This window comes from Pithys albifrons, chromosome 1, assembly GCF_047495875.1.
Source record: "Pithys albifrons albifrons isolate INPA30051 chromosome 1, PitAlb_v1, whole genome shotgun sequence".
NCBI classification, from domain to species: domain Eukaryota; kingdom Metazoa; phylum Chordata; class Aves; order Passeriformes; family Thamnophilidae; genus Pithys; species Pithys albifrons.
In genome coordinates, this window is record NC_092458.1 from 119,871,588 (window position 1) to 119,899,045 (window position 27,458).

The 27,458-nt window shown below is 40.0% G+C and overlaps 1 protein-coding gene across 1 annotated transcript in view; it reads right to left on the reverse strand.

Annotated features, from left to right (window-relative positions):
- Positions 1 to 1,130: 1,130 nt before the first annotated feature.
- LOC139676611 (amine oxidase [flavin-containing] B-like) overlaps positions 1,131 to 27,458 on the reverse strand; it is a 52,003-nt gene continuing 25,675 nt past the window's right edge. The window contains exons 4-16 of the mRNA XM_071565750.1: positions 22,356 to 22,460; positions 21,566 to 21,657; positions 18,185 to 18,326; positions 16,786 to 16,935; positions 15,999 to 16,158; positions 14,086 to 14,182; positions 13,287 to 13,340; positions 9,535 to 9,592; positions 8,679 to 8,776; positions 7,490 to 7,601; positions 5,829 to 5,891; positions 5,253 to 5,414; positions 1,131 to 2,660 (exon numbers count right to left, since the gene is read on the reverse strand). Of these exons, the coding sequence (XP_071421851.1) occupies positions 5,259 to 5,414; positions 5,829 to 5,891; positions 7,490 to 7,601; positions 8,679 to 8,776; positions 9,535 to 9,592; positions 13,287 to 13,340; positions 14,086 to 14,182; positions 15,999 to 16,158; positions 16,786 to 16,935; positions 18,185 to 18,326; positions 21,566 to 21,657; positions 22,356 to 22,460 (1,287 nt within the window). The 3' untranslated portion in view covers positions 1,131 to 2,660; positions 5,253 to 5,258. The remainder of the gene's footprint in view (positions 2,661 to 5,252; positions 5,415 to 5,828; positions 5,892 to 7,489; positions 7,602 to 8,678; positions 8,777 to 9,534; positions 9,593 to 13,286; positions 13,341 to 14,085; positions 14,183 to 15,998; positions 16,159 to 16,785; positions 16,936 to 18,184; positions 18,327 to 21,565; positions 21,658 to 22,355; positions 22,461 to 27,458) is intronic.

Below are 27,458 nucleotides of genomic sequence, written 5' to 3' on the forward strand. Positions count from 1 at the left end.
AATTGGTTCCTCGGGAAATCACATTTTTATCTTTTATAGATGTTAAACAAAATGGATTTCTCCTGTATTCATCTGTCCACATTAATTTTCTGTACACTGGACTGCTGGAAATAATGAAGTGCCCCTTGGCTGACAGTCTTTTTGACACGCACACTGAAAGCCTTGTAAATAAGTAAATTATTAATAACACCATTTCATTTGCCTCCTCTGGGATGTTACAGGGTACGTCTGAGCAAAGGGTTAAAGTGGGACCCAATGCAGCAATGTTTGAGTCATAATCACTTGTTGGCTGCTTTGAGGGCTGTGAAATGCATTGTTGGTTCTGACATGTGTCTTAGGGGATGGATGCTTTACAGAGCATGTGGGGGATTAGCTGTGGATATCTTCTTTTATGGTATTTGTGCGCCTTTATAACTTATAATACTGGAAGTTAAGCCTATACAGAGAGCACTGCACACTTTTGATGTTTTTCACATGGATGGTCACGCTTTTTCCAGTACTCATGGCCTATAGTCCCTTTCCAAGACCAAATTTGTTCTTCAGTTACATTATCTCTCTAGTACTGACACTGAGCTGGTGGGTGAAATTAAGCCTGTGATTTCTGCCTCTCTTTTCTTCCTGGGTTTTTATGTTTACACCAGACAGTATTTGTACAAGGTCTGTTTCTTCCCATGTTCAGCCACACACACCACCTGCTCTTCACTCTAATGAGCAGCTATAAAATATGTTCCTGCCCATATGTGTTCTGGTAAACAAGGTGCTCTGAGGGGTGTATGTTCATGATGGGGACACTCCAAACCCCCCTACAGCAATAAAATCTAACTCATAATTCTAAGGCAGTTGGTCATATATATTATTAATAAATGTGGTTTGATTTCTTTTTTGTAATTGTTTTTTGGGGGTTCTTTTTTTGATGGGTCAGGTGGGGGTTTTTTGCACTTTTTGGGGGTTGCTTGGGTTTTTGTGGGTTTCCTTCTCTCCTTTTTCTTTACAGAGATTTCTTTACTGAGAAAAGCCAAAGATACCTCACTAGATTCAGTATGAAATGGAAAATCTTGTGGTGGTAATACTCACCATCACAACCAAGTCGAAAGGGGCTCCTACAAAAGAAAAGCCTCAAACAATACATGTGACATGACAATATTTATTGATTCTAATTAAGGTTAAAAAAAGTTCACAGCTGGCAGATAAAAATATCTGCAGAGCCTATTGAAAAGGGAGCTGAAGAAGGAAACCAAGGGAGACAGTCACCACAGAGGCACTTTAGAAAATGCTACAGTTATAAAAGGCACAAATTCATCACACACAGAGCATATATATTCCTGCAAAGTGAAGTCACTCTTTTTTTTTCCAAAACACAGAGGCAGGCATCACTGAGCACTGACCTGCACATGACCACAGGAGACACGCTACAAGCAGCAGTCTATGACAACGCCTAAACAATTGGACTGTAGAGAGACTTTGAAAGCAAGACTGCTTTGGCCATCTCATTTTTACAATCTGCTCTTCAGCAGAAGTAAGATCAAGGTGATCTTAAGGTGGTGGAGATGGGAGAGGGAATGTCAGTTCATTTAAACTCAGGTCAGTTTATTTGTGAGCATTTGTAGTCTGTGATTTAAGTGGGTTTGCTTCTCCCTTGAGAGCAGTGGCAGATCTGTTTTTTAATCCTGGATCCCTTTTGCACCCAAGTACTTCTGGAGGACACAGAATTACTTCTTGCTCAAAAATATGTCTCAAAGAAAGAGGAAAAAAATCTTAAAATTTCTGCACATCTGTAAAGTCTACCTCAGAGAAACAGCAGTTCCACAGAGGACACAGTAAGAGCATTTTAATAGAAGACTCAAGTTTCTCTTCCAGGCCTTGGGTTCCAGTGATAGACAATGATGAGATATATACTTAATTGTGATTAATGTCTTTGTATTGACAGAAGATGTGCTATTTAGAATCTAAATCTGCACTGAGAAAAAACCCTGAACACTAGTTAAAGGAAAGACAAGGGGGTTGCCTCAGATTGCTCATATCCTTGTTATTGTTGAGTAGTTTATGCAATTGGGCTTTCAAGTACTTTGGTTAACACAGATTTTCATGGCATGACCCAACATTCTTTGCAAAATACAGTTGCTATCAGAAGAGTGTAGAAGAAAGTGAACTTCTTTTTCTTTCTGCAAACCCTTAAGAGCATTACAAAAAATTCATGGTAACACAATTCAGTTCATAAGAGACAAGTACACTTATTTCCAGCGTTGTTCCTACAGTACATTTTACAATGCTGATAAACTGTTGGAACTTTCATGATAGCAGTTGTCTCATCAAACTTCTTAATAAATTAACAATACAGCACAATTTGTTATCCATTAAACCAGACTTCATTCTTCTCTTTGAAGGGTTGGCAGGAATTCGAATTTAAAAAAGTAAACCAATGCTCACAGTTCCCTCTGGCCATGGGGAAGCAGCTTAATTCTCAACCTGCATTTGTCAATTCACTCATCACGCTGCCATCCATGTACACATAGTGCCACATACTCCCTTTTATGTGGAAAAATTTGAGAAAACAACAGCAAATCCTTCTTTCAATCCCACAGTGGTGGTAAAATCCACAGCATAATCATAGCAGGACACATCTGTAAGGACAAAGAGAGCCTTCCTAACGCTTTGCAAGTCTGCAAGGAAGAAGACAGAGACTTTAGTGTGTTAATAAAGATATTACAGTTCAAACCTACCAGTTCCAATCCAATTTGGCTAGAAATCTCAGGGAATCCAAACCTAATTTGAGATTTCAAGTATCACCTACTTTTGCTTGTGGCAGAAGAACATGCAAAATGCTTTGTGGGGTTTTGGTTTTTCCCATTTTTGTTTCATTTTGAAACTAAGAATAAGAAAGGTTTATAAGTATAGAACATTTTCAATTAATTTCTTTTTAATTAACCAGTCTCACGAAAAGCTGAGATTATGATTCAGCTCACTTCTAACTACCTAACTTCTGATTTTCCTTGGAATTTCTGCCCCTGTGGCACACAGTCAGTTAGACTTAGAAAAATCTCTGCCAGATTCTGGAGCAAAGAAGAGAGAGATACATTTTGGACATGAATAAAAGTAATTTATCCTCATTAGTTTCATGAATCTGCTCCCCTGTAGGGAATGAAAGAGTATTTCTAGGGCAGAAGCAGGACCTGAATTCCAAACAGTTTTGGCAGGGAAATAATCTGCAAATGCAGCAGTTCTTTATATGTTAAGTATGTAATCACCATCTAGCACTTACAAATATCAGGGCCAAGACTTTAAGAATGTCTTCCCAAATTTAGGTTCCTATGTTCATTTCTGGCCTAAGAATTGTCTGACTTGCAATAGCTCTGAACTTCCCATTCAGGTTTCAGTTCCTGATTCATTTAGTAAATAAATCCCATGGAGAGAAAGCCATGTAGAAGCACTCTGCAGTAGGCAAATGTCCCAGCAAATTAGAGCTCTATGGGATACAATGAGAAAGGCCATATGTACATTGCTGCACTGCTCTTCTGACTTAAAGAGCTTTATGTCTGAAAAGTTCCCCTATGCATTTTAAAAGGCTGTTATGAGGATATTCAATTGTGATAAAATCCAAGCTGCTGCTTCAAGATGTTTAACTGGCATATCAAGATAAAAAGAATGAAACCTGAGGGCCAGAAAACGATGTGCTGCTCACAAATATTACAGCTTTCTAAGTAGTTCAGTAAATTTCCATGGGACTATTTGGAGAAGGAAGTACTACTCTGCACAAGCAAGATCACCTGCTGGCCCAAAAACTCTGCCTGACACTGGAGGTACAGTTCCCCTACTGTCTGCTCACAATAGTCGTTGAATTTATTGCTATACTCCCCTCCATGGCTTTTTACTGAAATATATTTTTTTACATATAAATTGGCACTGATTGAAGGGAGAAGTGGAGCAAACAGGCTGTGAAAAATTTCAGGCATCTCAAACTTCATATGCACCAAATCCTGTTCTAAGTTACACCTGTGTCTTCCTGTTTCCTGCTGTGCAGATTTAACACAGCAGAAATACCTACAAGGTACTGACACACAGACATGTAGGCAGTGAGGTTTTGGTGGTTGGGTTTTTTACTCTCCTACACCCTGCCTTCTTTATTTCTTCCCTTTTAACTTTTTTTAACTTTATTTGAAAGATCCCAAGCTGTGGAGGACACAAGCACTTGTATGTGACTCTCCTATCCATTGCTCTCTTTGATCTCTCCATCATTTACATCCTTGATTAGTTACTGAACGTGCACAGTCAGTGCAACACAGCACAGCAGGCAGGACCAGAACTACAAATCCCATGAATATGGTGGTTGGGAGGCTCTGAATCAGCAAAGCTGTGTTCAGCATGAAGCAGCATTTGGGGGCACATAAGTTGAGAGGTTTTATTGGGGTTCTGTTTTTTTAGTTTTTGTTTTTGTGGGTTTTTTGTTTTTGTTTAATGCACACACTACATTTTAAGGCCCATTGTGTCCCACCAGGCAAGAGACAGCCTCAAGGTGTTCAAAGAATAAACCGAACAAGTACAAATTAAGGAAGGATTTAAGAAAAATGCATGTGAAAGAGTTTTTTATGGATGGCTTTACAACTTGATGGGGTAGGCAGAAGGTAATCCGTTCTCTCCTGCTAACTTGCAGCAACTTAGGAAACTAAAAAGAGGACCTTCAAGGCAAGAAGATGTCAGACTGAGTGGAAAAGGTTTGAGAGGTTGTGTCTGTACATCAGCACAAGGTTCTCCATTCACACTCAGGTCCAACGGCCTAATCCTGTAAGCTGTGGACTTCTCCTCTCAGTCTGCCACACAGGAAGGCAGAAATCTTTTGCTTACAACTAGAGATTGTGTTGTACAGTACAGTACAAATAGAGTCTGTGACTGTGAAGACTTTCAGGTTCTAGTTCAGATATTAGTGTAAAAACATTGGAAAATCTCATCAGAATAGGCTTTATAGAGGTATTTTGTCATGTCTGTTCTGAGACCTGGACAAAAACCAAGGTGGTAACTCTTGGCAGGGCATCCTAGAAATTCAACAATCAAAAAATTTACTGCTAAAAATAGGCCTGGATTCAAGGAGTTATTTTTAAATATGGAACCACTTTCTTTATCCCTCCCCTCCAGCCTCTTTTCTCTACTGTTATCACCTCTTCTTCAGTCCTGAATGGATTTTGGAGACAGGGAAGTGCATGTCAAAAAGCCCACCAAGAAAAAGCAAAGTCCTCAAGAGTGAGACTTTGAGATGGCACCTTTTTTCAGTTTCGAACTAGAAGTCCCTTTTTGTAGGCAAGTAACCCAGCTGCAGCCACAGAGGTGAAGAGAGTGGAAAATCCAATCAGCTTCAGCAGTCCTGGCACAGATGGCAAGTTCCTCTCCCAGAAGGTTGTAGTGATGGGCAAAGCTGGCACATCCTGCAGAGAGAGCATCCCTTATCAACATAACATCTCCACTGTTACAGGCAGGATATAAATCAAGATATTTGCAGGAAAAAAAAAAAGAACTAGGTTGAGGCTGTTAAATGTTATCAATAAGTAGTGTATGAAAATTTTCTGCTCCGTTAAAGGGAAGAAGAACACACACATGGAAGTGATTCACAGCCCACTTAAAAAGTGCAGTTCTTTCCAATCCTGCATTCCAGAGCTGTCAGATGGGCACCCTCTCTGAGTTTCTAAAATGTTCCTGTTTAGGGAAGGGCAGTTTTGGTAAGTGAAAGTTCATTGTGGCTTTGATTTAGTGAACTTCCGTAAAAACAGCCAACAAAACTTTATCTCATCAGCAAAGCAACAGAAAAAACCCCAGTCCATTTAATCTACATAAATACTTACAACTGATTCAGGTTCTGGCTTCCAAATTTCACTGTCTGGGATTTTCCTCATAGCAAACAGTATCTGAAAGTAAGTAACATTCTCAGTAAGCACCATTGATTCTTCAAAAGGTGAAAAGGGGGAAAAAAGCTGGCTTCAATTTTTCTTTTAAAATGGCATGCTGAAGATAATGACAGCACATAAATCACAGTGTATTCAAATTTTAGATGAAAACTCAGCCTTTTGTGGCTCATTTCTGGGGAGGCCTGATACTCAATAAGACACTCCTCCTAGTGGAACATAGAAACAGTAACAGAAAAATCTATTTAGTATTAGTTAGTCCATGGAAGATAACATAACTTTACTAGTCCCATGAGAAGAGGGTAATGGGAATATGACTAAGAGTCAAGCAGACACTCCTGGCATATATGGTGTGCTTACACCAGCTACAAGGAGTGGCTTGCTTTGCAAACTTTATCATCATGTAGGAAGAAGAAGAGCATCCTGGGAGTGATGACAGACCACTACTTTCAGCCACAGGAAAGCAAATCTAAACAGAGAGCCTTTACAACAAAAAAAATAACATTCAAATTATCAAAGATACCAGAGATCAGCAGGACAGCAAAGATTGTTTGAAATTATAGTCAAGGAAGACAGTAAGATTAGCTTCTTCTACAATAAAATAAAATGGAAATGGCAATATTAATGTTTTTCCTATTCCAGTCACTTCTAGGTTTGTCATCTTTTATGATGGGTTTTACTGTAGACAAGATTCATAGGCCCCATCAATTCTTCAGAGCAAGGGAGTGAGAAACACCCTTGCCGTGGATTTTAAATATATTTTCCTTTCTCAAGTAAATGAGGAAAGGAAAACAACAAAATTTTTGACCAGTCAGGCACCACTTGTCAACTTCTCTGCTGAGGCCTCTGGAGGCTCTGCTGTAACATCTGTACATCAGTGAGACCATGAAGCACTGCCCGCCCCTGGAGGCTTTCAGGAGCAGCTCAGGTATAACTTTCTCAACTGGGTCAGTTTAGGAACAGTTGATCCCTGTCTTTTGGGGCAGAGGTACAGGCTAGACAAACTCTCCAGATCTCTTCCAGGACAATTTCTGTTCCATGACTGTAGCTTTTAGCCACAAGGTTCCCTTCATCTCATAAAACAATGATGAAATTTCTTTTGCTGCTCCATAAACTCTAATGTTCCTGAAAATACCTGAGGAATTGTCATTTTCTCCAAAGCAAAATATCTAAGTCCTTTTTTAATGACTCTAAGTAAGGCTGTCTCAGTGGTATTTCACTGTGTCAATAGTATTGTTGGGAATACTGAGGAAGGGACTGGCTCGGGGTGCAAAGCTGCAGGACTGAGCTGTTCCCATGCTCTAATGGCCATGACCTCTCAGTATTTTGACTAACAGTGCCCATTTGAGGGAAAAATGACTAGGTGAGAATTTGGGATTTCTGTAAAAGAAGAAAGGATTTAATTCCTGGAAACAGAGAAGAGTTTGAGAAAATAGCCAGAGACTTTTCTAAGTATTCCAAATCCTTTTTGAAGTCTTTCCCTTTTGCAGGGACTTGCATCAAAAATCAGAACACCTGAAGCCATCAACACTCATTTCCCATTACTTCTTCAACTATAAGACCTTTCATTTTCCACAGGATACTCGACAGTGCGTCTCTACCTCTCTGGCTGCTCTTTCTCCAGCCTGGACAGCCCCTTCCATGTATCCACTCCACTCTGTGGCTGTTTCTGTGCCAGCAAAATAGATCCTGCCAATGGGCTGTCGAATGATCCTGGAGGGGGACAGGCAGTGAGTCACACAGGACATATCAGGAAAGAACAAAAATAATTGGGTTAACATTAAAAAAGTGTTTTAAATAACATTTACAGTTAGTAACATTGGGAGAGTTGAGCTGGAAGGGGAGTCTGCATTGCATTTAATTTCTTACAGTAAATAGACCAGTGTTCACACTTTCTAAACATTTACAGTGCTCATAGGTGTAAAGGACAATTACTTTGAGGTGAGACTTACTCTACCTTACAATTCTAGCCAGTGCCATAAGTACTAATGTTAAGCATTACTGGCACAGTGCAGCATTCTGAAGTGTATCCTCATAATATCTAAAACAGTAAGAAAATAAATTAAAAAAAAAAAAGTTTTAACTCTGGTTTTGCCAGAATTTGCAATAATTACCACTAAAATTACTTTAAATACTAAGGCATTATTAAGATTTTCATTAAAGTGCTTTATTGCTCTAAGTTCATTTTAAATTGTAAAAACTTAAACTTCAAAAGAAGGCCTATCCCACCACATTAAGAACTGTGTATCTGAATCCAATCATTGCCCTGGTATAAGTGTTTTAATTCTTGCTAAATCTTATTTTTATGCAAAAAACTTAGGTGGGAGAAGACTGTATACAGTGGCACACTGATTACTATATTAAGCCTTGACTGCTAATAAGAAAGGAACAGTCCAAAGAAATCACTCACTGTTGGCAAGAATTAACTCTCTGCTGGTATTTATAAAACAGCAGCTAAAGATGTGCTGGGAATGATTACAGAGTTCTCCAGTACCCAAAGCCAGCTTTGTAAACACACTGTGAAAGCTACCCAGCTCCCTTCCCAGAACCTTCTGAGCTGTACTCACCAAATAACAGGAGTGAATAAAAGCCCCTAATGATACTGAACTCATCCATCACACAGCCCAGCTGAGACAAGTGGAAGGTTATACTATCTCTTTAAAATATTCCCCAGTGATCTTAAAAGGTATAAAGTGAACAGTGACAGAGGATTTATGACCCTTTCTGAGGATATTTATTAACTTGGTCTTATCTCACCACTCCAAAGCCCACTATAAATAGACACTGTACCTTCCATACTGAGTCATTATGCCTGGTGGGAAGTAGGCTGTGTAGCAGCCCCCAGAATACTGCTCTTCACACCAGTTCTTCTCTTCATAATGCACTGGCTGTAAAACAGAGATTAATTCACTCAGGGAAAGGATAGAGTCTTAAGGAAGCTAATAACAGAACTGAGGAGAGAGCAGAGCAGAACAGCTTATCATTTGTTGCTTGTCAGCATCTGACAAGACAAGCACATTTAACAAGTCTCTTAATGGTACATCAACACAATAAGACTTAAATTTTAAAAATAGCTAGGAGTGTCTAAAGAACTAGCTAATGTGGCCACTGTAGAACATAATCCTCTTAATATGTCATTGTAAATTTATGCTTTGTGCACAAATTTATTCTTTGAACCATGTAAAGCAAAATTAACCCCTGGTGTACACAGAGGTAATACTTCAGTAGGTACCCTGGATACAAATATATACTGTTACAAATGCACAGTGTGACACTTGCATGGTTTTACGTACAATGTAATTGTGTTGAAAATAATGTGGTTTTCAGACTGGCGTCTACATTTAACTGGTGTAAAACTGTCTTTAAAGCATAAACAGTGTTAATCACATACTCCAAGTGTGAGATCACACAGATCCTAACAGTCATTCAATATAAGAGGAAAGAGAAGATGAGGGAAAGGCAAAAGAAAACCCAACAAGGGATCTTAACTAGTAAGAGAGGATTTCATAAGCTCGTTCTTATCCTCACTGTCAAACACAACCCAAGACTTGCCATAATCTTCTCTCCAGTCCTCTACAGAAGGCAGTTAAGTGTTCCTGTAGCAAGTACCTTTTCCAGAGAAGCTACAGTTAGATTTTGTTCTTACATGTAATGCTTCTTCTGATCCCAGAACCTTTGCATAGAGCTCACACAGCCTCGTCTTCCTGCAAGAGAAAAGCAACAGAAAGTGTGAGAAAAGAGCATACAAACTACCACTAATGTACCCTAGTTACAAGAGAACAAGTAATCTGCTTGAATTTGAGGTTCCAGGTTTTTGGGGATCTATCCTAACTGGTCAGCCTCTGGATCACTAGATATAACTCAAATTCCTGTGCTGCATAAGTGCTGATTTTATCAGCAGTTACACAAGCTGTTCCCTTAAGGCAACTCCAGCAGCCCAGTTCCATACATTATCCAAATGTTCTCCAGGCTGTCAGGAAAGAGAGTGATAAGGCATTGCACTTTTTTGTCTTGGCAAACAGTCTAACTTATGTTTATTCCTACAAAGATGCAGGTCTTGATATACTGCAGCTCTCAGGGAATCAGTACTTTATTTCTGTATATATAAAATTTTTTCCTATTTTAGTTTATGAGTCTATTAATCCATGCATATACTTAATTCCACAGACAACCCCAATCAGAACTAAGTTTGTTCCTACAAGCTTTTGGGTCTTACTGCACCAATTCCCAAAAGCAGGAAGATCAAGTTGAAATAACAGTTAATAATTATGAAAAACAAAAACTCAAATGCAGCATTGGAAAGGTGTTTACTTCTGGGAAAAAAAATCCCATACTCCACAGAAGTCCCAGTTCTGTAACTGCATGGGCTACACCAGCAGCTGTAAAAGTCTACAAGGAAACCAAATACAACAACTGCATGAAGCAACCCAGCTCTACGGAGCCCAGCTACACCCACGAGCAGCTGAACCCAAAGAATGCAATAGAAAGGGGATGAGGAGAAAAAGGATGGCTTGAAGGGCCTTGAGGGTGTCCTCATGTGCTTGAGCAAGAAAGTGAAGGCTGCTACAGTTCAGGAAGAGCCATGGCTCTGTGGTTATTTTGCTACTGGCAGGTGTCAAGCCTAGCAGCAGAAGCAGAGGAGAAGGAAGCAGCCCCTTCCTTTTGCCCTGGGGCACAGGACAAGGGTTGGCCTTACTCCAGAAGCAGTGACTGGCCAGGAAGTGTCAGAGAGCTGCAGGACCTATAAATGAACAGCCCTCTGCAGTCACAGGGTGACTTGAATGCAGCAATAGCCATAATAAAAGGGGTCATTTCCTTCATCTCTCTTTCTGTCTCTCTGTAAGTGAGGTGACCACCGTGTCCTGCAGACCAGAGCACCTACGCAGGGTGTGAACACAACAAAGCCATTTTAAGAGCAGGATCCAGCAAAGCCTCTTCTGAGGTCTGCCCACCACCTCTCGCAAATGCCCTCTGGCTCCTGCTTTCGGGGCAGGTCAGTAACACCACAGGGCTCCACATGGAAGTGAGTTATCCCTCTGGGACCCATCTGCTTCTGCTCCTCCCAACACTGACAGCAATGAGAAGGACCCCTCTAGATATGCCTGTGCCCAGTCCTTTTTCCACATATGATTTGTAGACCCTCCAGGGTGCCTGGAAATGGCATACAGGGGCAGGTAGATACTCTCACTTGTGGACAGCTGCAGGGCTCCAAAAAGGTGCAAGATCACAGCTGTTTGCTGAGTACATTGCAAATACAAATAAAGTTAGTTCAAGATAGCTGTTCAAAACTAAGTATTAAGCTTCAGGTCAAGGGCATCTTCAACGCTTAAGAAATTTTGACCTTGGAAGGAATTATTCACCAATAATAAGGTATTATTTGACAAAAAAACCCCAAACCAAACCAAAACTAAAGCCCAGCAATTTCTAAAGGATTGAATTGTACCAGCAGAAATCAAGCACTGAGGACATTACCCCTAATAAGAGCAATCTTTGCTGCTGTGCTGTTTTCTCTGCAAAACCTGTCGTTTTCATCCTAGAACAGTTTAAATAAATTCTTATTTATGTATTTGTAGTTGAAGTTAGCATGGAACATATGGAATATTCAGTAAGTAAAATCCTTATTTCTTGGCTTTGGACTCAGCTGTGAAATTGCTAGCAGCACTAAATAAGAGGAATGTTCTGCCTGGAGCTACCAAGGCAGGGTCTGTTGAGAGTTTGCCCAGTGTGGAAGGAATGCAAACGCAGACAGCTCTTTTCCCTGGTCTCTTATTCCACAGCATTGTGTGATGCCATGGCCTTCATTGCACAGCTCTGAAAGGTAGGGCACAACCTAACCATTGCAATTGCTCCACTGGCACCTGGCCTGGGAAGGTAGAAGTGAGTTTTACTCTCTTCAGTGTCAGGCTTAGGCTGTTAAAAGGTTTGCACCCTCTCCCACAACTGCTGTTCCCAGTCATGACTTAGGATAGCTGCCACAACCTCCATGTTCTGCTCTTCATATCCAAGGATTACCAAAACCCTTACAATGTCATCAGTGTGATGAATGGAGAGCCCAGGCTGCATTTGTAGGTGAGCATAGCCCCCAGCTAAACTGGTTGCACCCCAAGTGTACACTGGAAGGTCTGAGTTCATGCTCTGCCCTCTCCTGGCCCCCAGTTTCTGCTGGAAAGAGACATGCTTATGTGAAGGACAGGAGCTGCAGAACAGACCAGCAGGTTCTCGAAGACTACAAATGCTCTGTTGTATCTGGAGTGTTCACAGAGAGTAAGACACCACTTGATGCCTAGGATGGCTTTAAATGCTGGGACAGTGTGTTTCAGAATACCTACATCACTTTCAACATCTGGCATCTGCTGGAGGTCTATCTCAAAGCTTCAGTGCTTGTCCATTCCTGCCAAAATTTAAAGGGCTCTGTAGTACCAGGCTGTCATTTGAAAAGACCAGGATGTTAACAGCTCCATGTAGACCCACTATCCACAGACTGCCAGATTATGTGCAAAGCGAATCTGAGGTTACTACACCTTCTCTAGTTTATTCCTGTAAAAATGTTACTTGGACTCAGTATTCCTTCTGGCATGCTTTAAAAATAAATTTATTTTCTCAATTTCAAACTAAGCCTGTGCTCATAATCCACACTCTCTACTTGTAGGTTTAATTTGATCAGATACTGTGAATCAGCATGATGGAAAAAAACCCACTACTTTGTAAATTCTATTTTGGTAATAAACAAAAGAGCACTACTGTATGCAAAGATTTGTTTCAAGAAGACAATAAAATGGCTTTCATCTGTGCCTGAGGGACATTTTTTCCCATAACTGAGGGTGGAGAGATGGAGGCAGCTTTCTGACTCCTTCTTGATGCTGAGGTCTTGCTCAAGGCAGCTACAGCTCACTAAGTTGCAGACACTGAAAAGACCCTCCAGAGTGATTAGGGAAAAAAAATTAAACACAGTGGCCAAGCCTGTCCCTTCTGACAAGCTTTCAAAGAGCTCAGTGCACCTGCAGGAAGCCAGAGAGGTAGCAGTGTGGGGAGAAGGTTGGCCTTGGACCCCTTGCAGTCAGGGCGAGTGGATTTCTACACAATTTTCATATCCAGCAGCTCAGAGTAGTTCTTTACTGAGAGTCACAAAAGCAGATCAGCCCTGTGGGAAAATAAGAACCAGGAGTAGAGAGTTTCCAAAGGGCAGGGGCTAGCTACACATCTGCTGCCAGTTTGTGGGAATTGAGTGAGGCCTTTACCCAAAACCAAGACACTTTCCTCCTCAAAGTGACATATCTGCCTCCTGTCACAAGGTTATAGACAACTCCCTTCAAATCAGGGCATTTTTTTTCCTTCTCTGGTCATTTATAACAAAATCTTGACTTGGATTCTGCACAGGTCTCCCGTGTTCGTACTTACCTTTCTTCTTTTGTGAGACCTGTCAGTCTTCTACACTTTCGAGCAAGAATAAAGCTGTAGGAAAACCACAAACATTTTTATCCCCATTATCCAACTACACTTCTTGCATTATTTAAAATGCCAATACCTTATGATGGGACACTGTGATTCACAATAATAGCTTTAGGGTCTCTATCTAAAATATCCATTTCACTTCTCTGCACAATGTTATTTTCTTTGCCTGCTGCTTGCAGGACTCACTGTGGAAGGAACCACTTTGAGATTCAAGTTAGAATATTTTCATGAGCTGTTTCCCAATTACCTTAATTTTATATAGTCATGGATATAAACATGTAGGAACAACAGGTGAAGCCTGGGATTGAGCTGAAAATTATTTTTTGATAAAATTTTTAAGTCTGATCATACTCTCTGGCTGTTAAAAAAATCAGAACAAAGCAAAATGTAATTCTAGAAAACAAATTTTCATTTAAAGAACTGCAATACTGGGAGAAAACTTCACATTTCTGCAATCACCCTCTTTTTTTCTCCTCTTCCCTTCCCTCTTCACCAAGTTTGTGCTTTGTAACAAAGCAAAAGATGCCAGTGAGAAAAAGACAGAATTTAATTTTTTTAATTAGCAATTAAATCATAGAGAAAACTTTTTTGAAATAAAACAGTCACAGAACATAATCACCATACACTGAAAAACTCAACCCTTTAATTATTTTAAAGTATTGTCTTTAAAAAGCAGTAGGTTTTCCATTTCAATTGTTGCCTCTAAGACAAAATAAAAAGGCATTAATTAGACACTGCCTCTTACCCTATTATGGCAGGAAAGCTGCCATCAGGCTTAGTATCGTCAAGTGTTAAACCAATTGCAGCATCCTCATCTTCAATGATCATGGTACCACAATACCCTGTTAAGCAAAAGGTGGAAAAGTAGTTAGGATCTATGTACCAAAATTCAGGAGCTTCCAAGAATTTGTGAAATACTCAGAACATGACTGGAAAAAGCCCTAAGCAACCTGATCTAAATTCACCCTCCTTTGAGCAAGGCATGGGATTAGATGACATCTAGAGATCTCTCCCAGTCTCCATCGTTCTCAGATACTATGATTCTAATACAGGGAGATAGGAAAACAATGGAAAAGAGAACAACAACAACAAAACAACAACAAACCCCCCAAACAAACAACAACAAACCCCCCAAACAAACAACAACAAAATGGAGTGACAAAGATTAGCACACAGCTCTCTTGCTGATCTGCAAGCAGTGTAGCGCTGCCTTGAGTCAGAAAAATGCTAAATTATCTCAGAAGAGAATGTTTACATCTGAGATGTGCTGACAGTTATCCTTTTCATCATCTTTTAAAAAATCAATAAAAGAACCTCCCATTGTTGAATTGATGATGGAAGAATAATTTATCCCATAACTTAGTTAGCAAGGTAATTATTAATTGCACAGAAACAGATTGCTCTCAAATACTGAAGATGTCCAAGTGCCTTTACCACAGTTGTGATATTTATGTCAGACATAAGAGATATTTGTACTTTGTTTTGAAAACACAACTGTTCTTATGGATTTGAAGAAAACACATTGGTCTTGAAAGAACAGTGGTATTAGCAAAGCACAGTATGCAAACTACAGGTTCTATCAGGAACTAGGGTAGGAAATGGGAGTCACCTGCTGCCAATCTATCTCAAACCCAATAGTCAGAACATGACAGGATCCAGAGCCCTGTAAGCCATTCACAAAGATGAAGGGTGGATGACATTTGTAGGCAAAGAGGTGTGGGCTCTTTACAGCCAGTGATGAGAACTGGGTGCTATTACACTACAGTTTGTCTTAGATTCAGTTAAGTTCTACAAGAGAGCTGAGGAACCACGATGGAAGAGTTCAGCATGTAAGGGAAGTCCAGGATGACTAGCCCAGCTGGGGATGCCTATTTGATGACAGCTTCAACTAATGCTGTCCAGTGCATTCAGATGGCAGAATTTTTGCAGACTCATAATTGACGGCATAAAATCCCTTTCTATCACACATCACTTGTACCTTTCCAATCCTGTTCAAATGACAGAGACTCATACCCAGATGCCAGTGAAGGAGAGGACAGTAAAGAACAACCAGTGTGTATATGTACAGTGTATGGCCAGACTTCGCGAACAAAGGTTTGGGAAGGGCTCTCCCCATGTGGGTGTGCCCTTCCAGCCTGTGCAGTGGATTTTTAGGTGAGGCACAGCATGCGCAGAACTGGCCCCACTGTTTAAGTCCTGAGATCCATCTGCCATGGCTGAACGAGCTTGGACAGTGACAGTGAAGCCCTCAGGACTGTCACAGCACCCGGTACTAACCAGAGCTGACCCTGCTGAGCATCCGAGATCTGACAGGATCAGATGGCAGGGAGTCCCCACTGAGACTCGAACTCAGGACCTTGGGATTCAGAAGTCCAGAGTGCTCTCCTTTACACCATGGGACCACCCCAAAGAACAACCAAGGCAATAATCAATAAGCCTGAGTTCTCCCTTCACAACTGCCTCCTTCTTTTTATTCCCTCATCCACTCTCTCTTCCCAACTGATCTCTCAAGTTTCTCACACAGGGGAAAGCAAAAATGGCATAGAAACATATGAATTCTCCTCTAAGGTTTAGCATCTTCTAAACAAAAAGTCTGTTCTGTTGCTATGCACTCTCTCCCCTCTGTCACCACAACTCCTTTCAATTAAAACACAATACCCTTCTTCCTCCAGAAGGTTTCCTTATAGTACACAATGCACTTGATGACTGAGCCCATGGGAATCCTATTGATGAGCTGGTTTCTCATTGGGGGCAAAGGTGGGTTGAAATGAATCTTCAAACCAAGTGCTGGGGGAATGGCAATGATCACATATTTGCCCTGGAAGAGAAATCACACATAAGCCAAACACATTCTTCATTACTTCAATCTAAGTATATTGCTCCAATGATCTTGGCAGACATCTGGGGAGGCTGCAGGGTGTATCTTGTGAAGGAATTTTGGCATTTAGCATAAGAATTGCAAAAATAAACTCTTACAAAACCCTGCCCATTAAATAACAAACAAGTATTATATAAACAGCCATCTGTTCAAATGATGGGCAGCTGCCCTTTCTCCAGTACTTAAAAGAAAGCACTGTGCTATAAAAGTGCATTGGTATCCCTTCCATCTGGACTCCTCTGTTATAACTTGGAAGTAAAGCTTGTAATGTTTTTCACAGAAAGTTTACTATCAAGCTATATTTTTGTGTTCACCTTCCAATCACCCTTTAATTCAGAAGGTAAACACAAAGAAAATATGTTAGTAAAGGAAAAGTAGGAATACACACTTTAAAACTTATCACTGCTATCACTTCAAGACAATGAGAAAGTATGACCTTCTGTCACAGTCACTTCAATCTCTGCTACATTTTTTAATAGGATTTTGAAGAAATCAAAAAGGAAAAGATGAATGTTTTCTATCCATCCACCCCACCACTAGTGATTTGTTACTGGGACATTTCATTACCTCATATAATTCATGATCTAATGTTTCCACAACGACATTTTCACCCGACTGATCGATGCGGATGACTGGCTTCCTCAGCTTCACTCGACCTCCCAGGCGCTCCATCATCCTCTCACTGATCTGGCCAGCACCCCCAACAAACTTCCTCTCCTGAAACACAGAAACAGCTCAGCAGAGAGGTGCTTGTGAAGCAGGTATTGTTTTCCTTGGCATTCAAAACAAACTCCCTCCTTCCATTGTCATCTAAGCCTTTTTTTGAAATTCGGCAGTTTCACTTGGAAATGTATCCACATTACTTTCTCTTTTAGTGAGCTCCTCAAATACTTCCCATATTTGACCACCAGTTAAAACTAGAAGTAACAGTAACCTCATGGGAAAATCCCTTCTCATGTTTTCTCCAAACAGTTTCCACAAGCCTGTGTGAATCAGCCAGACTCCGGCAAAGTGCCTGAACGTTCAAACCTTTCTCTGAGTTCACTCATCCCTGCAGAACTCTGTGCATCACAAGCAGGAAACCTGATCTTCGTAATAAATAACAAGGTATAAGAATTGATGTAGCTCACATAAAAAATGTCTGCTGCAGTCCATAGTCTAACCTAACTTAAATCACCTCTAACAAAGTACAGAATTCAAATATTTAATTAAACATACTTACAATTAAATTATCAAGTTATTGTTTATCTATGCATATTTATGAATTTAATATGGTTTAATGTATTTGCATCTTTGTTTATTTATGATTAAATAATTTGCATTTCTAAAAATATCTCTATTTCTAATACAACTAGTAAAATTTGCACTTCTCAAGTAGAAGACCGTTAACAGTCTTTACTTTCTTCATATACAGAAGCAACGCTAATGTACCAGACTGCAAACATTTCAGAGCAATACCATTTTCAAACAGTGGCAGTCATTTTCCTCAGGATGATTTTAAAATCTTAACAGTGTTGGTCCCTGGAAACTGGCATCTTAGGAACCCAGCTCTGGACCGCATTTTCAGCATTAATTTGCAGCTGCCCTTGCCATCTCCATTAAGAGCTTCTGCAGTGGCAAGGCTTGTGTCAGACTCATGACAGAAATAAGCATAGGTAAAACTTTGCTTTTTCAATGTGGATAAGGAAAGTTCATCTTCGAATCACAGTCCAAAAGGAAGCCAGAGTCAGGAACAGATACAAATCTTCTGAAACCTGGGGCAATGCTTTCAGTATAGGAGCAGTCTTCAATAGTAGCTTTGCAAGACCCAGATCAAAGTGTAAATGACTAAAACTAGTTACCAATGTGCTACTGACTCAAAACTCATGGACAACTCAGTTTGCCCTCTAAACTAAAATAAACAAGCCAAAGAATGAAGTTAAACTAGGGCTTGCCAAGAGCCGCAGAAGGTAACAGCTGACAGTACCTGTCCCCCGTTGGTCGTTGAGAATATCCTTGCTGTCCCCCCACACTGCTTCACATACCACAGAAACCACAGGGCAGAGACCTCGTGGGGTTCAGAAGTGACATCCACATTCACAAACAGAGTTGCAAAACTCTTGGCAGCACTGCAACAAAGACAAGAAAGTGAGATAATTAAAAAAATTAATAATGCTGACCAGACTGTTCTTGAGTAAGTGTCTGTCTTTGGCAACCTCTTCTTTCACCATGGGCAAAGTATTCCTTAATTTCAGTTGAAGCAATAAATTGCCAATAACTTTTATGCAACATTTTTCAAGTACCCTGAAAAAAAAGTGTTAATCAAACACTCTGTATTCCAGACAAATAAGGGCTCCAGGAGACACAAAAGCTTATTAAACCTTATGTCACTTTATGCTACTAGTGCAAAGTAAGGTTGTCATCCTAGACTCAGGATTAAGGGAAGCAAGTCCTCCTGTTTTCAGTCGGTTCCAAAAACACCACATCCTCACATGGTTCCTGGGTTACAGACAATATTTGCATCTCTGTTTGCACCTGCTGAATGTCTGTCCCTCAAGCACATAGTAGAGAGATTATTCAACACTTGTCATAAAAAGTTAGTGATCTTGTCTGAGCTAATTATCTAAAGCCTCTGGATTAGTCAGGATCCCTTCACTGCCCAATCCTCTGTTGTGCTCAGGAAGAGAGCTGGAGCTGGACAGAAAGGAAAAAAATGTAAGTAGGAAGCCATAACAGAGAAGACAGCAGTTATGCAAGAGTCTGGCAAGGAAAAGAAAAGGATACTTTGGGTTGCTCAACTCAGTATTTCAGTGTTCTTGTAGCCAGTGGCAATGAACACAGGAGCAAAAAATTGACCTGTGTCTGAAATAGGATCACTGCTTTATATCCTACAGTTTGTGGTTTCATAACAGCTCCACTGCAAATTACTCTATAACCCTGTAAAAGATCTTACTGTGCACTACGACAGGAGGTATTAAGGCTCAGGGAAACATTCCTCCTGTTGTAAGTAAAAACTTCCCCCTGCCCTCACTCTGAGGAGGAGCTTAAAGAGACATGGACAGGACGAGGAGATGCCCTGTTTAACTGCATTGTGACTGACAGGGACTAAGACTCTATAGGTATTTCACATGCAAGGCATCTGGCAATCAATAACTTCCAAAGCCAGTACAGAATCCATTTTTTGTGGTTTCTTTCAGTTTTCAGTCTTACAGCTTTCAAAAAAAAAGAAGTGATGAAAAGTGTAACTCTAAAACACTATTTCAAGCAGCTGTAGATCTACATAGAAAAAAGGCATCTTCTGTCCTTTCTAAAAAGATTTCTACTTCAGTTCCACTGAAGTACAAATCTCATCCATTTTCTGAAATATCAGTGCATTCTGGCTTCATTCCTGACAAATAAAAATAATACAGAACTTATTCATGATTATTTGTCTGTATAGACACATACTGCAAAACATGATCAACTCTGTAAGATATTTTGTCTAATGTATATACATCTACTAATACTTTATAAGCAGATGCTATTAAATGGTGATTACATTCTACTGCTTTCTGCTGCCTTCTCCCATTGCTTTTCAGTTCCTGATGTTTTACCTAGGAATGGCAGTATGATTTCAACCAAGAGCTCTCAGGACATTTCCAGCATGCATCGTAGCCAAAAGCAAATCTGCACAGTCTGTTAGATGAGAGAAATCGTGGAAGATCACCCTTCTGAATCATTACCTTCCAGGCTGGGAAGTTTCTATGGCATGTTACCTAAATCTTGAACAAACTGAGCAAATCAAGCTGAGATGCACATATAAAATCTGAAAAACGTCTTTATGTTATGCCAACATTCAGGTAAAATGTCAAGTCTTATTCCATCAAAGTTTCAAAAAACATGAATGTGGTCACATGAGCTATTGGCTATTGAATGACTACTGATGTGTGGTGTTTTGTTAACTTGTACAGTTCCTTACCAAGGCAGAGGTCCAGAGAGACAGCAGAGCTGAATATGGACCATGATAAAAGTGAGAAAGGCTTTTTATATTCTTCTGTGGAATTGTCACTCCTGTTCAAGTAAAACAAGTTTTTGGACAAGAGCCTACTCTCCATTTGCAATCATAGAATCATAGAATTACAGAATGGTGAAAGACCTTAAAGTGACCTTAAAGATCATCCAGTGCCAAACCCCTGCAATGGGTAGGGACACTTTCCACTAGACCAGGTTGCTTCAAAGTTCCATCCAACCTGGCCTTGAACACTCCCAGGGATGAGGCACCCACAGCTTCTCTGAGCAACCTGTGCCAGGGGCTCACCACCCTCAGGGTAAAATATTTCTTCCTTATACCTAATTTAACTCTGCCATCTTTCAGTGCAAAGCCAGAACCCCTTGTCCTACCACTACATATCCTTGTCAAAAGACCCTCTCCAGCTCTCTTGTAACTGTCTTTAGGTACTGGAAGGGGCATTAAAGTCTCCCTGGTGCCTTCTCTTCTCCAGGCTGAACAACCCCAACTCTCTCAGCCTGTCTTCATAGCAGAGGTGCTCCAGCCCTCAGATCATCTACATGGCCCTGCTTTGGACTCAGTCCAAAATGGCCATGATCCACATGAACAAGAGTGGTCATGTTGCTCTCTGGAGACTGGCTGAAGCCACAAAAGTGCCCCTGTTGGCAACAGCAGCAGCCTTAGTGGGTGCTCACAGGCTTCGGCACCGAGCCCGTGCAGGCTCGTGGCAGCTGCGTGTGGGGTGCTTAGCAATTCTGAAGAGGTAGCTGTAGAAATCAATCAGCTTTACAGCAAGGCAGAATTAATGGGCTTTTTTCTTCTTTCAGTGAGAAGCAAAACAATCAAACTGTTGTTGAATGGCAAGTAAAGAAAAATTGCTTTGATGTACACATAAAAACAGGAAGCATTTTCACTTTCCCTGGTATATAGTGCACCAGCTAAACAATACAAAGATGGGTCTTAAAGTGATTGAGTGCTATTGCAAGACAAATGTTACCTTTATAGCACTTTGGTAAAATCAGCTGGTCCAGCCCAGAATAAATATGTGTTGTTTCATCAAAAGTTTGATTCAAAAACCCGCTGTAACCAGAACATTTTTCTCTTAAAGGCTAAACAGACAGTAAAAAGGAGGAAAGTGCACATAATAGATTAAGGTACTACACATCTATTCCTTTTATCTTTTTTAAGTCTAAAAACTTAGGGAAATAAAGTGTCCAGACAGGTGTCCTGGTCCATTATTACAAGATTTTCTCACCCCATTGCTTTAAAAGGCTGTATTCTAGTGGTAGCTTTTTCTCTTTGCAAAGCAGTAACACTTTTTTGGAGCATTAAGGTATATAAATACAAGCCATTATTATTTCATATTAGAAAGTTTCTTACTTTGTCCAGCAGATTTTATCTATGAAATCTTGCATAGTCATTTTGTCCCACTCTTCGGCATGTGGAGCCTTCCATGGGGCTTCACTGGGAATCTAAGGAGGCATAAAAAGGCATTCACCAGCAAATGAAGGAGTGACACAAGAAAGAGACATGAAACACAAAAAATCTTGTCTTTATAGGTTAATTTAGTCTGCAGATTTTTGGCAGATAATACAATGAACTTAAGAGAGAAATGCTTTTAGGGTTTTTTTGCTGTTCATTTGCTTGTTTTAAGATTTTTTTTTTTTAGATTGAAAAATAGAGAATAATTTTAGAGTTAAGAAATGTTTCTAAGTTATTATCTCTCTCATTTATCTACATAAGTAGGAGCAACCTCTTCTTGAAGTCAATACAAAACATACACTACTGGTAACAAACTAGAACAGACAAGTTGAATTTGAGGGTAGAGAAGGACAAACATTTGAGCTCTACAAGCCTCTTAAAATATTACTTTATGAATCATCAGAAAAAGTGCTAAAAATCAATCACAAACATAAGCCTTGACATTCCTATAACCAGAAAACAAAGGTATGACTGTGGGCAGCCTCGGCAGCATGGCCCTCAGAAGACCCTTCCAGGATGCCCCTCTCAGACCATCAGTGTGTACCAAAATCTGTGGCTGCTTTTGCCAGCACCAGGTTTGTTCAAGCAGGAGCAGCTTTCCCTGTGCACCCTGGTCCCACCCTTCACTCTGCCCCTCGTGGAGACAAAGCTGAGATGAGACAGTCAGCTGCAATGCCTCGTGCCATACCTCTTTCCCCATTTCATCCATGGTCCTCCACAGGTTGTTGTAGTCCAGGTAGGCCAATGGATTCCACATAGGAGGGAATGGACCTTTAAAGGGGTAAGACTTACCCTACAAGATGAAGAACAACAAAAACTTCATAAAAACTAAACACAACCACAATCACAGCATCCATGTATGGGAAGCTGCTCCAAACGGTTAAGTGTGGACTGTAAGAAAGAACAACTTTAATCACTACACGTAACACCTTCTGACAGACGATGTCTGTGTGTGCACATGGGACAAGTGGCAATGGAAACAGAGGAGGTTCCCTCTGCACATCAGGAAATGCTTCTTCACCATGAAGGGTGACTGAGCACTGGCACTGATGGCCAGAGAAGTTGTGGAGTCCTCCATCTGTGGAGGTAGTCAAAAGTTACCTGGACATGGTCCTGGGCAACCAGCTCTAGGTGGCCCTGCTTGAGCAGGGGGTTGGACAAGGTGACCTCCAGTGGCCCCCTTCAACCTCATCCCTCCTGTGAACCTGTTATTCTACATGTGCAACTTCAGTAAGTCCAATGCATGCAGAACTGATACTGTCTTCATCTTCAAAACTTTACATTTGGCACTTCTGGGCAAGAAAACTAATACCCTGCAGTAGTCACTAAAATCAGATTTAAAAAAATGAAATAAAGCAGCATTGCCCTACTGAGATGAAAAATTGGCTATTTGCTAATGAAAAAGAGATATATATGTCACTCTTTTCTTCCTAAATGTTCACAAAAAGACTGAACTCTAAATGGTACTTAGAAGTTTGGGTTTGCCTTTTTTTTTCTTTCTTTCAAAATCAGACAAAAGTACTTGTGGTAAGCTTTATTCATAGCTCAGAGGCTTTTCTGGGGGAAAAAAATGGTTTGGGCTAACCCAAAAATTACCAGTCCTGCAGAACATGTAGCATTTACTAATAACGTCTTATCCTTCCAGTCCAACACCTCTGGCTGCAAATTCCAGTGATAGTGTGACCAATACCAACGTCCTAATCACATAATTACATACTTAATAGTTAGATTTTACATATCTATAGCTCCATTACTAGATATTCAGAAAGTGTAGCTTAATTAAGAGTTGAAAACAAAAGCTAATTTGTAGAGCTATTTTATTTACATTCTAATTTCCCTGGCTGACTATATGTATAGCAGCCTAATAGCTTTAAAAATTCACAAAGAAACGCTCATTAGCATTAGGCAGGTACTCCTTTGTTCCACTATGCATTCCAGAGCCCAAAAGACAGGTAAATAATACAGGCTGTGTCAAAGTTGATTTTTCAAAACTTGTATTAAATTATGTATTTAAGTGTGCATGGCCTGAGCATGAATGTCAAACAGTAGAAGTACTAACTTTTAATAGATATTTGATGCATTGCCACACCAATCCATCATGAAAAAAGTTATGTACACTGGCTTAAAAAAGTCATACTGCACTGAGATTTAATATGTAGAACCAGGTAACAACAACACCATGTCTTGTTGAGGAGAAGGACCTAAGGGCCACTTACTCAAACAAGTGTCAAGCTTGACTTGATTTAGTCTGTTTATTAATACTGTGAAAAAAGGGACAGAGAGCACATTACTCAAATCTTCAGATTTTTACAAGCACCAGGAAAAACAGTAAAAGGGCACAAAGGGATCCTGAAAGACTCAAAACTTGATCTGGAAATAACAAAATGAGATAAAACCTTGACAACACTCAGTAATAACTTTGAGGACTTCTAGTTCAAAGAGAAAGACACTTAGACGATGAACTGAGCAAGTTTGTTTCGTCACAAGCATTTGGTCCTGACACAAAAATTTAGGTAATATTGTGGAATCTCTCAACATGGAGTCAATTTGAACAAGGGCACACCTTCATACTCTGCTGCCAAAGGGCTAAGAAAGAACAGCAAAACCTCTCAGACTAAGTATCTTCCCATCCCAGGTGATAACATCTAAACCATGTTGGCAATTACCTTTTAGATTTCTGGGGCACATTAAAATTCCACAACTGGTTCCTATGGCAGCAAGAAGTCAGTTTTACCTTCTCCTGAACACTGGAGCCACCCTTCACTGGTGTAAACACCATGTAGGTATTCCAAAGCCAGGCCACATCACTTTGGTTTTAATTGCTTGGTATTTTTCAAATTTAGGTTTATGAAACAAGTATACAGCTGTGCTCAAGAAAACCAGGACAGCATCACAATGGGTTATTCTAATTATTGATTTTGTTTGGAGCTTCCTGCTCTGCCAGAGGCAATCCTAACCAAGTTATCCCCTCTGAGTTAACTCAGGTCTTATGAGTCCCCTGTGGTGCTTCCTCATGAGCACACGGCTAAGAGACACACAAATCATATTTTTGTTTCAGTCCTTTTCTGTTTCACTACATTTGAACTGCTGAAAGGTAAATCTTGGGTATGTCTCTTGTGTAGAAATCTGGGGTGACAAGTGTCTCATAAAACACAAGAACAAACTTCAACCTGGAAAAATAAAAAACAAATCATGAAAGTTAGTGAGTATTCTGTGAAAATTACTTTCAAGAGCTCCTAAGGTATCTCCTAGGGCCTGATACTTATTTCTTGAACAAATGAAATGTCTGGGAGCTGTCAGTCAGAATTTTGTTTGAGAAGAGACTGCCAGACTAGGCTCTACACTGAAACAAAACCAGCAGCACTAAAGAAAGACAGCAGATAGCTCAGATAGTTACCAACAAACCATTTCAGCTCTACTTTTGCTGAATTTGCATTTTTGCAAACACAACCTTTTTAATATTTAGGCAAAATTTCCTTATTTCTATCATATTGCTGGGAATAGCATTCTCCATACCTCCTGGTGCTGTATAATCCCTAAAGAATAACAAGATGCAGATGAAATATATGGCCCAATATGCACAAAACATTTCCTTTTCAAATATTTTTAAGCCTAAATCAGAACTGTATAAAACCAGCAATAATAATCATCCCTTCCAATCATTTGCCATGGTATTTCAACACCAGTGCTACAATGCTTAGGAGTATTTCTTATCCTTTTTTATTTAATACAGGCATATATATAATTTTAGAAATCACTTTCTGATGTCACTTGAAGTGCTTCCAAAAGCTGAACACAGCATCAGCAGTTGGAGATCTACCTGCTATGGTATGGATCACTTGCTGCACTGTGGGCTAAAGCTCACTGAAGATGCTGAAACTGCAAGGGAGGAAACTCGTGTGACCCAGCTGCCTCAGGAATAAACCAACAGGGAAATGAGAAACCCAGTGGTTGCCACAAACATTACAATTCCCAATAGATTTTCTCATCCATCTGTTTCACATCAGCCATCATTTGGCTTAGTTACAATGGACCCATGTAAGTAGTGGAGAAATAAACTTTCTTTATACATCATATTTGTTTCAGGTCAAATAGTTGACATAAGTAATGGATTACTACAGGGGGAAAAAACCCTCAACATGGCAACTGAATATCAGTAGCTCTTGAGCATCAGCCCCAGCACACAGGTGGGCATAGGGACCAGATCTCACACACTTTCTCCTGGGAGGCTGACAGTGGTTAGCTGAGGAAGGACATGCCAGGAAATATCACCCACAGTATAAACATCTTATAAATGTAGTCAGCTTTTGTTGGATGAAATGAGTCCATGTGGTGCCCTCTCTGCATCACTGAATGAGCACAGATATCCCCTCCACTAAATCTTCTAAAGCTTGGAGTGACTGATGCTCACTTCAGCACAAATGGTAGCTCACAGTTCCACAGGTTTACTGGCACGTAGTGCCCTCTGCTGATTCACAGCACTGGTACAACACACACGTCCTGTTCTCTCAACCTAAAATCAGAGTAACATCATTCATATAAAGCATAGGAACAGTAAGACGCAAAGTTGGGAGAAGGGAAACGAGGAACAGAAAAGGATCTCTTCAGGCTGTAACTCTGTGCCTGTCTCAGATACTTTTTCTCATCTGCTGCCTTGTGGAAAAGTATCATTTTGGTTTGGTTTGGTTGGTTTGTGAGGGTTGGTTTTTTTGTTCTGTTGTTAGCATTTTTTCCACAGCATTTAACAACATGTGTCTTTAGGACTAACCCTTCTGTATAATCATAATTCTCAGTAAAACATGGCAAGTAGCTGGACCAAACTGATAGAGGTACATAGGCCTACTTAGAAAGGATTGAACTTCATTGAAGTTCCCTTCACTGCAAAGCCATTCACGAACTCAAATGCTCAACCGGTTACTACAATGACAGATAATCTAAAGGTAAAAAGATACATAGGTTAGAAAATATAAACACAGACAAGAAAATCTGTATAACTGATTGCACAAAGCTACAATATTAAAGCACATCAAAATGTAATCCAAATATATATGAATATCTAATTTGAGATCGTCAGCTGTGGACACCAACATGTCTTGCGAATTTGGACAGGAAAAGTAATTCCACTTTAAGGGCTGCATAGCCAGACACAGTGGCCTGAAACACACATTCTGTAAAGGGAAGGAACTAATTAGATAACTTGGAACAACTTGTTTCTGTCATATTATAGAAACTTACTCCATTTTCACTCTGCCACATCAGTCATGTAATATGTTAAAGACTTGTCCTACCTAAAAAACAACAACAACAACAAAAAAAAAACCAACAAAAAACCCCCCAAACCAGAATGAGAACAACAACACGGAAGAGATTTAGAAAGGGAAATTTAGAATGGGAAATCGAGGATCTGCTCTGAATTTAGATGCTATATATAACTATATATATATATTCATTCCAATCAGCTGTGAAAATAATTAACTAAGTCTCCCACTAGAATGGGTTTTTTTTTGTTTTCAGACACTAAAAACACCTTTACAAAAACCATTAAAGTATCTTATGAAGCACAAAGTCCATCAGACTTTGTTTCTAAATAGTCTTTGAAACTGGGCCTGTGTGTACCTTCCAATACCTGCATTAAACTAGTCAACGAAGTGGATAAAATCAATTGAAAACTTTTCAGTATTTTTAGAATTTGTCTTAAGAAAAATCCTTTTTCTCCGCCCAAAAGCAGATAAATGGGCATAAATAACTGAAAAAAAAATAAAAAGAGTAGCTTCCTTTGGGAGAAAGCCTT